This window comes from Anopheles stephensi, chromosome 2, assembly GCF_013141755.1.
Source record: "Anopheles stephensi strain Indian chromosome 2, UCI_ANSTEP_V1.0, whole genome shotgun sequence".
Classification (NCBI taxonomy): Eukaryota; Metazoa; Arthropoda; class Insecta; order Diptera; family Culicidae; genus Anopheles; species Anopheles stephensi.
The window spans coordinates 53,105,497-53,118,317 of NC_050202.1; the positions used below are offsets into that span (position 1 = coordinate 53,105,497).

Sequence of the window (12,821 nt, forward strand, 5' to 3'; positions counted from 1 at the left end):
AAATCCTGTTGTAAATTAGTTTAGATGCATAAAAAATAATTATCTGCTCTAAATTAAACAATATAAATAATTAAAATAAAAAAATATACACAATATGTCATCACAATAGCTCATCTCCATGACCACCTGAACCGTGGTGCGGTGTGCGACCGGCGTGAACAACATACGCGAAAAAACCTGTGCAGTCCAGGGAAATTCCTTAGTTCAATAGATTTTCTAGCGCCATCGGTTTGTTGTTTTCCCCCCAACGGTCGGGACGTCGGTGACGTCAGCACCCAGTCACACACGCACACTCACTCAAACACACTCACACACGTCCCGCATACTTCTAGTCCCGCGCAAGTCGGTTTGCATGACGTCGGTAATCGCTCGCTCTGCAAAGTCGGTGCTGCATCATCATATCAAACACGGCCTGCCTGCTACGCGTATCGGGGTCAAACAGTACGCAAACTTCCGGCCATCAGTACTACCGCAAGCTAGCAGCGTCACAGGCATCCGCAGTGTGCCCGCGTGTCCCTTCGGAACCAAGTTTAGCGTAATGGGAAAGCCAAAGGTTGTGTTCGTTCTGGGTCCACCCGGTTCCGGCAAGGGAACGCAGTGCGAGAAGATTGTGAAAGAGTTCGGCTACACGCATCTTTCCGCCGGAGATTTGTTGCGCGAGGAACGCAACCGGGAGGGATCCGAGTACGGGGCGCTCATCGAGGACAACATCAAGAATGGACGTATCGTGCCAGTGGAAATTACCTGCGCTCTGCTGGAAAATGCTATGAACAAAACGATTCAGGTAAGAGACCACTGGGGGGAGGAACAGATAAGCATTGTGCAGTCGAGCTATTTCTGCTATTCCCAGCTCCAGTCTTATCCGGGTCTTATGCCATGCCGATAAGAGGAAGCGGACACTCAAAACGAATATTCGTTAGCAATATTATTACACAATTAAAGTTATCGAATCTCTCTCTCTCTCGAGGGAGGCCCAGCATTGGTATTGGTGGATGCGATTATCGATGGCCTCGGGTCGTAAGGTTAGCGTGTACGTGCTCAAGTTCAACCGTCCGTTTCCACGGGACGCACTTTTACGCAACCTATACTCGTTTTGTTATTTTTAGACCTGCGTGCCCATCCGTCTACGTCGCGAACGGCAATGGCAAAACGAACGGAGAAAGCAGAACGATTCGCTTTATAATGAGATTTGTCATAATGGTTCATCATTTGTCCAACCCAAACAGGCCACCGGCAACGATCGATTCCTGATCGATGGATTCCCCCGCAACGAGGACAATCTGCAGGGCTGGACGAACAAGATGGCAGACAAGGTGGAGCAGCAGTTTGTGCTGTTTTTCGAATGCTCCGAGCAGCAGTGTACCGAGCGGTGTCTGAAGCGGGGCGAAAGCAGCGGCCGTTCGGATGATAATGCGGAAAGTTTGAAGAAGCGGTTCAACACGTACATCAACGATACGGTGGCCATCATTAAGCATTATGAAGCGCTACAGCTGGTGAAGAAAATCGATGCGAGCGCCGGGCCGGACGCGGTGTTCGAACACGTGAAAACGCTTTTCGGTGAGCAGAAGTAAGAACAGGACGATCGTGTCCAAGACCCCCCCGGGACAGACAACCCCGGTCGAACTGATCGCGCACGCGGCCACTTGCTGGTAAACCCTTTTTGATTTTAAAGCAACCGTTTTTTTTTCTTAAGCAAACGTCCCGCTTATGATGTTTGCCAGAAGCATTTGGGGGGAAAAAAAGGATTGTAGAACATAAAACTCCCCCAAGGCGACGACAAATCGGTACGACGCTTGCACACACACAGAGAGCGTCCACTTAAAGCTATCGAGCTGCTACATTCCTTGATATCGAAGCAAAGCAAGTCGCAACCGCAACTGTGCAGCCCGGGCGAATTATGTGTGAGCTTATCGTTTGCAGATTCCCTTTCCATCCTACCTTCAAAGTAACAGATTGCAGACAATTCTACCGTGTAATGTAAGCAAAGCAAGCGAGCAAAGTATTAACTTCCACACCAGACTTGTTCTTGTGGCAGGAAAGGGTCACTAAAGAACCAACCATAATACACACACCCTAACCGTTCTTTAGTTTGCAGCGTTTTGTTTTGTTTTAAGTAGTAGTTTTGGGGTTTCCGTTTCCACGTTTTCGCCGTGTTCACATCCTGTATTTGCCTTTTACCTCCATCCACTCGAATGGTGTCAGCGTAAATGAATTTAACCGATAATCAATAGTAGAAATGTACGATGGCATGTTACGAATAATACAGGAATTGGACGCGCAGGTTAGAGAAAGTGCGTCCAAAATGGATAACAAGTGTCCTATAGCATTAACGAGCTTTGATGACCGGAAGACGCCTTTTTGATGGGTTTCGAAATTTTGTATTGATCATACTTTCGTTATAATTCAACTATTCAATTTTAATGCTTTGCTTCTGTACAGTGTAACACTTTCAATGCCAAAATCCTTCCCGCTCAGCTTCGTTTTCGTATGAACAAATGGCGAAACTGCTGCAACTTGGCGTCCGTGATAACGACGCTCACGAGCAACCGTTCGGCATTTTCCGGATCGGCGGCACTTTCGGTGACGGCTGCATTTTTGTACAACCATGCCATCTCCGGACCACCCATCGGCACCCGTATCACAATCCGCTGACGTCCGGTTACCTTCAGCACTCTGCGTTCCACCTCCAGCAGCAGCTCATGCACACCGACCAACGTTTGGGAGGATATTAGGTGTAATCGACCGTAGTCGTTACATTCCACTGCCAGTGCGGACGGATCCGGTACGAGATCGATCTTATTGCCTACGTTTATGATACGTTCCGGGCTTAACGGGCGTTCCCCGCTGTGCATCAGCTTACCGAGCGTACGCTCAACGTGGGCCCGTTGCTCCGAACACGCCTCATGCGCCATATCCTGCACGTGCACAATCACATCGGCCAACATAGCGTCCTCGAGCGTCGCCACAAAGCATTCGATCAATCCCGTGGGAATGTCCGCCATAAACCCGACCGTGTCCATGTACAACACCTCCAGCTTGCACGGCAACCGCCCAGCATGGGCCGTAACGTCCAGCGTAGCGAACAGCTGATCACGCGGCTGCAGGCTTTGCTCCTCCGTTAGTGCTTTGATGAGTGAAGTTTTGCCGGCGTTCGTGTAACCGACCACCGCCACGACGGGAAAGTTTTTCTGCCGCCGACGGTTACGAAGCAGCTCGCGGTGCGATCGTATCGTGGCAAGCTCGTTACGAAGCTTTCGTTCGCGCAGCTGTAGCATTTGGCGCTGGGAATCGCTTAAGAAGATGCGTCCCCCTCCCGCCGGGCCTTTCGGTGAGCCTTCCTGATCTTTCACCTGGGACCAGATGTACGGGAGTTCGGCAAGGGCCACCTGTAGCTTCGCTTCCATGCTGACGGCATGCAGTCGCAGGATCTGTACCACCACCGAGTACCGGTCCATCACCGGAAGCCGGAACGCTTGCTCGAGCGATTGCTTCTGCGAGTAGGTAAGTGTGCCCTTGCTGATGAACACGCAGGTGAGCGGTGTGCCGGACTCTTGGTGCGCTTGGATGATCCCTCGGAGTTCCTCCAGCTTGCCGGTTCCGAACAGTTGCCGCTTGTCGAGCGTTTCCACCGGTACCTTCATGGTGAGCTCAATGTTCCAGCGGGGCAGTGAACGCACGAGAGCTTCCGCTTCCTGCAGCAACAGTTCCGGTTTGGTGGGATTCTTCCGTGGGCCCCACTTGATGTACGGCTGTATGATGGCTACGTGCTGTACGTTGAGGAGCTGTTTGGTGACGTGCATTGCCGTGGATGCTACGGAATCGTACTCACGGTCCTCTATTAGCTCGGATCGGTTATCACCTCCATCGGACGGTTGTTCATCTTCCGGTGCGGATCGCTCCCTTTCCGATTCTATAGCTTTCTGGCGCTGTCCAGCCAACTTTCCACCTTTGTATTTGCTCGCATTGGTGTACTTCGCACGGTGTGCGCTTAACATCGGGTGGCATTGTGTAGCGGCGGCAAACTGTTTGAGGTAGTAGCATTCTAAAGCAGCATTCTTCGCACACACTTTCCGTACGACGAATCGTACGCCTAATCCTAACATTGTTATCTATACGGGTACGGGTTGTCGGTTTTCCGCTTCTAAATTGCCGTCTCTTTGGCGGTGCTAGCCGGCTCGATCGCTTCCTGCAACACACTGTACTTCTCCTCGACGGCCATCCACCGTGCCTGGCAGGCACGGGTACGATCGGAGGTCACCTTGTACGCGGCACCGGTTGCGACGAGCGTTGCCACCAGTATGTTACCCTTCTTCGTGTACGGCAGATAGCGTTGGCCGATCTGTTGCAGGAAGTAGACGCCGGCGAACCCGAGCGAAAACGTCGCCAGCCCCGTAAACAGCGACCGGCTCATGCACTCGATGTACGAATCGAACCCTGGATGCTTTTCACGCTGTTGATCCTTCAGAGCCCGGATATCGTTCATTGCGCTTGTCGATGCCGGTCACACGCGAAACGAGCGAGAGAGAGAAGAATGTTTTCTGGCCCGGTGCCCGCGCCGTGCTTGGTGTGCGGTACGTTATGCAATCTTGACTATTTTACCAACATGCGGCACTGACCGATGTGGTCCGGTAAGGAGAGCGATTGTTTTGGGCAAAGAAACGTAAATAAACACAGATTGTGAAATCGAGATCAAGGGCCTGCCGGTGTGTTTGACAGATGACATAAGGGCTGACGCACGGTGCGTGGACGGAAAATATTCATTTTACTGAAGAATATTCGTTTATTTTGTAACGAAAAGGTATAATACACGTAGTAAAACGATCTTAATGTTACAAAAGCATTTATTTGTACTTGGACAAATAATATCAAATGCCTTTATTTCTTGACCTGGCTCATACTTTTTCCAAGCCGTGTAGATAACAGCTGTCAAACGAACAAGCAAACGTCATACCACGGATGTAAACAAACACGTCGACTGTTTTTCTTGCGATCCTGTTTCCTGCGTACAAATTTATCACCGGTCTTATTGGGGCTTGATTTATTTTATCCCGAGCATGGACACGGTAGCAACGATGCGAGCAGACAACGCCAGCCTGCGCAAGATTCAATCGAAGCTCGTGCAGTGGGAGTTAAAGGAAAATCCGCTCGCTCCACTCAGTGCCACGCAATCGGATTTCATCAATCGTCTAACCGATCTGGCCAGTGGCAACATACCACCGGCAGCGGTAAGCACCACAGAACAACACGAACTGTAGCTTTATTGTAATCCTTCACTCTCTCCAGAACGCACCATCGGCCGATAGTAAAGAGCACACAGCGGACGAGGAACTGCCGGCGTCACTGGAACAGTTCAAACAGTCTGCCTGCGTTATCGATTCTACGCAAAATTTCCTTTCCTGGTACAACTCGATCGATGCCGAAATTCTCGAACACTTTGACGATGTGTACCTGGAGTACTACGAACAGCTGCGGGCGCGTACCAGCGAATGCGACCAGATGCTGCAGGAGATCGACGTTTCGCTCGATTCGCTGCGCCAGCTTACGCAGGAGTTTCACTTTGTGTCGGAAAAAACGTCCTCCCTGCATCAGGCGAGTGAAAGTTTGCTGCAGGATCAAACGCGCCTCAGCAATACGGGTGACGAGATTAAGAAGCGTCTGAAGTACTTTACCCAGGCGGAAAGCATATCTCAACGGTTGCACAACCCAACGTTTTCCGTGTCGAACGATACGTTTGTGGATATGCTGAATACGATCGACGATTGTCTCGAGTATATGCGTGTGAACGTGAGTGTACCAATTTATTGTACCGTTTTTCCTTTGCTTACTGTCGCTTTATCGTTCCTTTTACAGCCTACATTTAGTGAGGCATCTGCGTACGCGGTAAAGTACCGTACATGTCTCGCCAAAGCTACGCAGATGATGAAGGCGTACGTGTTCGGGATCCTATCGAACGCTACCGCACAGGTGCTCGCTCCCAAAGGGTCCGGTGCACCGCGATCGCTCGAGGCGCTCGATCAACCGAAAATTGGCGATCCAACAGCGGATGCAGCGTTTGTGCTGTTTTATGGCAAATTTCAAGCATCTTCACCGCGCGTCAAACGTATCACCGGCCTGATTGAGGATCGTCTCGATCGTAGCCCAGATTACGAACTGTTGCTGGGTGAGCTGCATCAAAACTATCTTACCCAGCGAGCCACGGTAAGGAACACCTTTGCGATACAATTTCAACAAGGCGCGATTTTAACGATTAAAAGTTTTTATTCTCTTCCACGATAGATCATGAGATCGGGCGTTGATCAAGCTATAAAAGATTTGGCAAAGAAGCATAAAGGTGATCACTGTGCGCTGGTACGCTCGGCCTGTGCCTTTATGATACACATCTGCCAGGACGAACATAGGTTGTTTTATCAATTTTTCGCCAAACAAAGCGCCCAACTGAAGTGAGTTTTGACCGCTATGAATATTGCGTTGAGAAGGGTTTAAAAAGATGTCTCTTTATTGCAGCATCTATATGGAAGGTTTGTGCACCATTCTCTACGACACCCTGCGACCCTACATCATTCGGATCGACCATCTCGAAACGCTGGCCGAAATATGTAGCATTCTGAAGGTGGAAATGTTAGACGAACACGTGGCGTACTGCCGTAAGCATATCACATTATTTAAACTGATTTTCCAATCATATTGCACTCTTATGCTCTAATTTCGTTGCTTCTTTTAGCCGAACCGCTGGAAGCATTCGCCAAGATTGTCTACCAACTGCTGCAAGATGTGCAGGAACGGATCGGTTTTCGGGCACAAAACTATCTCGAGTCGGATATCCGCAACTATCGCCCCTCGGCGGGTGATCTCGCCTACCCGGAAAAGCTGGAAATGATGGAAAGCATTGCCCTGTCGCTGCAGGAAAATCAGTACGCACAGCATCAGCTACGGCGGGTCGATTCGCGTAGCTCTATCGTGTCCGGAATGTCACTCGCATCGCTCGAAACGGCACAAACCACAACCGATCCGGCCGTGAAAGTGCGGTCGGGCAATTCTCCCGCCGACATGCACGGCATGTGGTACCCGACCGTGCGCCGTACGCTGGTGTGCCTTTCGCGGCTCTATCGCTGCATTGACAAATCCATCTTCCAGAGCCTTTCCCAGCAAGCGCTGACCCATTGCATTTACAGTGTCTCAACGGCAGCCAGCCAGATCGCGCAGAACCGCACGACGATCGATGGTGAGCTGTTTGAAATTAAGCATCTGCTTATCCTGCGCGAACAGATTGCACCGTTCCGGGTGGATTTTACCGCGAAGGAAACGAGCCTTGACTTTAGCAAGGTGCGTACGGCCGCCTACGAGCTGCTGCAGAAACGGAAGCAGCTGTTTTCACTCGGTTCGAACAATGCGTTGCTTGAGTTTCTGCTCGATGGTACGCCGCAGGTACGGGAGCAGCTGCTCGATTCGCGCAAGGATGTGGATCGTCAGCTGAAGCTGGTATGTGAAACGTTTATAAAGGATGCAACGAAACAACTGGTAGGTCCGGTGCTAGCGTTCATCGATGCGGCACAGAACCATCTCCGCAATCAGCCCGGTGGTGGAAAGACAGCGGCAGTGGCGCAGGGTGGATCTGGCGCAGCTACAGCTCCGGCGAGCGGACAAAGTACGGGTATGGCGTTGCGAATGGCACCATTCGCTGCACCGCAACAGATAAGCTCCATCATACAGGAGTGTTTGAGAAACATTAAATCGAAATTGGCTGGATTGCAACGTTCGATGCAGCTGTACCTCGCCAATAAGGATACGGAATTCATTCTCTTCCGGCCGATTCGGGTAAGGCGATGTCACACTAGTTATTGTAAGCTTATTTGATTTCGATTTGTATGTCCTTCTCACGCAGAACAACATCATCGGCTCATTCGTCAAGCTAGAACAGATTCTGATGCTCAACGCTTACACAAAGGATGATCTAACAATCGTAAGCTGCCCATCGGCGGAACAGATTTCTGTGCTGCTGTCGAGCGTTAATCTTGCCGGTGGATTAGCGGCCGAACCGCCGGTACCTTCGTTCGGTAGTAAAGCACAACCGTCGCGAAAAATCAGCACCAGCTCGTCGATCGGTAGCAGCAGTGCCGGGGAAACGCAACCACTGAAAGCTCCAATCGAAAAGAAGGTTAGCTTCGATAGTGGAGCAAACACGGTGGTCGAAATTGAACGAATCGAAGAGCCGGTGGTAGAAAAGGGAGAGGAAGTGGTAGTTACAGAAGCACACGAACTAGCATCTAAACAGCCGGACCAGGAGGAAAGTCAGGTTGTTTAGACAAAGTTGCATCGCTTGCAATATGCACATTATTCCAAAAGTGAATTATCTTTATCGTACTAATATTGTTTACACGGTTTGCCCTGGAAAATTAACATTATTCAAGTTCAACATTGCCTTTTTAATATAATGTCAATAAAAGTATTATTGTAATTGTTGATAAACCAAAAAACTTTGGCAGTTTCTTTGCCGGCCTGTTACATCAATGGGTCTTGAATTATTTAAATGAAGGGCTGCTGCAACCTTGCTGCACTTCGTTGAACCGACCACTAGGAGCGCTACTGTAGAATACCTCGCAGATGAAGCGCTGAACACATCATAACTGCAATTTGCTCCTTTTTCTTTAATGAATCATTTAGTGAGCGAAAAAGCAGGTTTTTTTATACAGCATACTCATTCAGACCCTACCAAATGAACCTGTGTAGTTATCTAGTCTTAAAAAGTGTTAAAATTTTCCCCGAAAGGAATAAAAAGCTGCATTCAACAAACCGTCATTGGGTAATTTTTCAAAAAATATCCCTTCCCTTCGACCACGGTGCAGATCTAGGAGGGATTTTTACGGTCAAACCCACACCAACCCGATAATCCGTGCCACTGCTTCATTCGGTCCGAACGTAGCATCACGGATAAACGGGCACTAGCTGTATTTTGTGTAAACTTTCCGAGACGTCGGACGCATTGTGGTGTACGCTCGTCGCGCTGTGTCGAGGATTTTCCTGCGTAAGGTTTTTCCGCCGCTCGAGGGCGACCCCAAAGCCCCAACGTGAAGGAAACTTGTGCACCCCTCGCCCAATAACAAAAAAAACAGCAACCCCCAACAAAGGAATAGTGCCGCTGGTCGTGCGAGAAGTAAAATAAACTACAAACGATTTTACTTCACCCGCCGTGTGTGTGTGCGCGTCTGGCCATTCGCGATTGGAATACAAGTGCTTTGCCACCGAGGTTTTGATTGGCGTCTCGCGCGGCGTCTAGCAGTGAGAACCGTGTACGTGTGTGAGTGTGTATGCGTTGTGTATCGAATGAGAGTGCGTGAATGATCCTGAATCTGCCGTGCAAGAAATGGCGTACGAATGGGTGCGTTCTCGGAACTAGCAGCATCGGCGAGTGTGAATGAATAGAAGAAGAAGAAACGAGAACGGGAGGAAAAAAACGAAATAAAACAAAGCAGATGGGTGTGCGGTGATTTCGGGTAGGTTGCATACATACTGTCCCGGGGAGGGTAGTCTCTGCTCTGCAATTCCTTGCCAACCTTTTCACTGATCATACTTCCTTTGTTCCGCGAGCTTGGAGGAAGCTGTCAATTGCATGGCCGGGGCATCGTTTGTCGGCTTCAAAATTGCTGGATGGGTCAATCTCCCATCCAAGGGGTGCGTGTGGTGTATGCGGCAGTGCGACACGGGAGGAATGAAAGTGGGCTGCCGTACACCACCATGCCCGTACACAGTAATTAATATTCGTCTGAAGGACACCACCACTTCCTGCCCACACACACACACGCGCGCCACTCCTGTCCTGGTACGGATCGATTGTGCCGGAGGAGCATTGTGTACATCATCTTTTTTTCCGGAACCGCCAAAGCGGACTGATTGTTGTACAATCTCATCGAAACCAATCTCGTCATCTCGTCGGGATCTGTCACTTCCCATTTTCTCACTTCATTCCCACATTTGACGCTTTAATTATGCGAGCTGACGCGTGGGAAAAGGGAATCGGGAAAGGTGCCCGAGGATCTGTGTTGGCCGACCGTGTTCATCTCGTGCCCCAGGAAGAGTTTATTCTTCTCAAGGTGCGGTGCGGTGGAATATGAATAACGATTACCAGCGTCTTAACGATAATTAGGAGTGATTTATTACCGGTGGTACCGGAGATGGATTGAATTTTTGCCGAATTCTTAGAACTCTCAGCATATTGTGGGACGAAGAAAAGAAAAATCCTTTGCCCGCGTGTTGCAAAGATCCAGTCGAGCGATGCAGTTCGATGCGTGTTAATGTAACTTCCCTTTGAAAAGGAGATACTGCGGCGGACACGCAATACAAATGGGTTGGTTCCGTTGCAGTATTTTAGTGCGCTTAACGAGATGCCAACGAAGGAAAACTGGATTTCAAATATCACTTCATAAAATTAAATTCTCTTTTATTGTGTTTAATCGTTTTCATTTTATTTTAGTTTACGTAACAGAAAGACCACAAAGCCTACTATTATGTTAACACGCTTTAAAAATCTCTAACAATTGCCGTAACTGTCACCATGACGATCGACAACTCTGCTAAATTATTTCTATCCTCTTTTCTTTTCAGCAAAATCGTGTAAGTGATCATTGGCAACGAAGCAACGTGAAACAGTGAAAAAGTGTCCCCGTGAAAAGAAACCCCCCCCCCCCCCCATATACCGGCGCTCCCTTGTGAAAAAGGTGCAAAAATATTCTTTCCCAGAAAATGTGAATGAAAGAATGGTCCCGTTCACTGGCAGATGCGCTCGGCGTGAGTAAAAATATGCGTGCCCAAGATTGAGCATTAAAACGTGGCTCGTGGAAGCCGTAAGGGTGAAAGCGGGTAGGGGTGAATGTGATGAGCAGTGAGAATAATTTTCCCCGCATAGTGAAATTGCAGTGAGCAGCAGCAGTGTCACGATCATCACGATCTCGGTTTGACGAAGGCAAGAGTGAGAGAGAGAGAGAGAGAGAGAGAGAGTGCGATAGAGTGAGAGAGAAAAAGAGCGACAGGTGAATTTGTCGCCAAAGTGCATCTCGTGCGTGTATGTGTGCGTATGTCGTCTGGCATTGTGAATTGAGCCAAAAGTGCATTCTCTAATAAGTGTTTTCAGTGTGCCCAACAACGCGCCCGGCGACTCTTTTCGGAGCTCTGCGGGTCATAATTTGTGCGTGTGTGTGTGTGGGTGTGTGCTTTTCAGCACATCTTTTTGTGCAAGAAGCTAATCTCGTGCGATGTGATCTAAACCCCGTGGTGGGCAAAAAGAAAAGAAACCAGAAAATTTGTGATTCGATTGGCGACACAAGTGCATCAACTTCGGGGATTTGCAACATTCCAACGGGGCGCGACAAACGATCCATTACGCAGACATCATTTGTTAAAACTCGGAACTCCGGGACGACCCTTTTTTGCAGAGCCTGGTAATGAGCAACGATGGATTTTACCCTTAGCGGCACAGGTAAGTGTGGGATGATGTAATGGTAAATGCATTTTTAAGTATTGGAGACCTCCAATTTGGAGAGATTAATGATTTAAGGCATCATATAATGCTCGTCAAAGCACGGCAAACGACAGAAAATGGTCGGAACTGTGTCACAAGAAGTAAGGGTGAACTTTGTATTTCAGAGCAAAAGTCCTTAAGGGTTTCTTGATGGGAGTTCCTGCTATGACTGCCAGCTATTCCGAATATCAGATTGCAATTGTGACTGGATCCAGTACTACACCTTGAACATTTAGTTCATAGTAGAATGATCTAAATACAGCAGAGGATATGTATGATATTCTGGCAGAGTACTGTTTCAACTATTTTGAGATTACTCTCTTCTGGTGAAGAAATCCTTGTCTTATGTGTTAGTATTTTTGACACTAGAACGTTTGACAGATTAGTCCAGCTACATGTAAACGAAAGTTTTCTTTCTTTTTTTATTCTGAGCTCTACTACCCTTTGGGCTATGCCCTATAATAACTCACTAGGCTTATTGATATTGCGTACCAAGATAAACAGCCCTTGGTACGTGGGAAAAGTTCTGGGTAGGAATTGATGCCGTATGATGCAGTATGAAAGACCAACGCGCCTCTTCTTTTAGGCCTCCGGCTTCGATCTAATATTGAGGATTTACAGGGTATCAATCTATTTAAGAAATCGTCGAATCAATTAAAGGAATGGTTACCATGGATAATCGAGTATTAAAATCCTGCTGTGGACCGTTGCAATCATATATTGGAATTTTGCAAACAGTTGGGAAAAATTTGCAACGCGCTAATGGAACTTTCAACAAGTCATCACCATTCAAGAATGTAGGGCTGTGGCTGCAGAAGAATTTTAAATTCATCTATTGTTGTCCTATATGACACGAACAATGTAGGAAAATACAGAATTTCGATCCATATAATGGAACTTTAAAAGGGGAAAATTTCAAGAACAAAAAAGTGGATATTGCAAGTCTAGTGTGGATCTTTTTAGTTTATGTTCATGTTGTTTCCTGGAGTCACTTACATTGATACCCCGCAACATGATTGAGACGATATTTGAACTTCACACAGCAGGAACGGGTATTGAATCGTATTCGGATCTTGTCTTCCCGTTCGCTGAACTCCCTAACCAAGATTTCTTGAGGTTGTACTCCAGAACATAATAATTGAATTCTCGTTAACTAATATCCAATGCATTAGTCCAATGCCTTTTTCCCTCCTTCGAGCAATTCCCTCAAAATTGCAATGTTTGGTAGAAAGATACATTACTAAACAAACCGCAATGTCAAACATCTTAACACTGACATAAGTTTGACTACCACAATACCACGTCGGAT

At 48.1% G+C, this 12,821-nt stretch overlaps 5 protein-coding genes across 5 annotated transcripts in view; 3 read left to right on the top strand and 2 right to left on the bottom strand.

Annotated features, from left to right (window-relative positions):
- Positions 1-120: 120 nt before the first annotated feature.
- On the top strand, positions 121-2,307 carry LOC118502739 (UMP-CMP kinase). Its single transcript, XM_036035303.1, has 2 exons — positions 121-784; positions 1,227-2,307. Exons 1-2 carry the CDS (start codon positions 353-355, stop codon positions 1,569-1,571), a joined length of 777 nt encoding a protein of 258 aa, XP_035891196.1. The 5' UTR covers positions 121-352; the 3' UTR covers positions 1,572-2,307.
- Positions 2,229-4,722, bottom strand: LOC118502708 (putative GTP-binding protein 6). Its single transcript, XM_036035252.1, has one exon. It carries the CDS (start codon positions 4,101-4,103, stop codon positions 2,472-2,474), a length of 1,632 nt encoding a protein of 543 aa, XP_035891145.1. The 5' UTR covers positions 4,104-4,722; the 3' UTR covers positions 2,229-2,471.
- Positions 2,356-4,515, bottom strand: LOC118502749 (transmembrane protein 141). The gene has a single exon (XM_036035315.1). It carries the CDS (start codon positions 4,481-4,483, stop codon positions 4,142-4,144), a length of 342 nt encoding a protein of 113 aa, XP_035891208.1. The 5' UTR covers positions 4,484-4,515; the 3' UTR covers positions 2,356-4,141.
- Positions 4,723-4,933: 211 nt separating the features above from the next.
- LOC118502690 (conserved oligomeric Golgi complex subunit 3) lies at positions 4,934-8,474 on the top strand. The gene is made up of 7 exons (XM_036035205.1): positions 4,934-5,225; positions 5,284-5,784; positions 5,851-6,198; positions 6,277-6,440; positions 6,505-6,644; positions 6,722-7,815; positions 7,883-8,474. The coding sequence occupies exons 1-7, from the start codon at positions 5,055-5,057 to the stop codon at positions 8,300-8,302; spliced, it is 2,838 nt and encodes a 945-aa protein (XP_035891098.1). The 5' UTR covers positions 4,934-5,054; the 3' UTR covers positions 8,303-8,474.
- Positions 8,475-8,954: 480 nt separating this feature from the next.
- Positions 8,955-12,821, top strand: part of LOC118502683 (latrophilin Cirl) — an 86,643-nt gene continuing 82,776 nt past the window's right edge. Inside the window, exons 1-2 of the mRNA XM_036035192.1 lie at positions 8,955-9,491; positions 10,600-11,470. The gene's annotated coding sequence lies outside the window, so the exon portion shown is untranslated. The remainder of the gene's footprint in view (positions 9,492-10,599; positions 11,471-12,821) is intronic.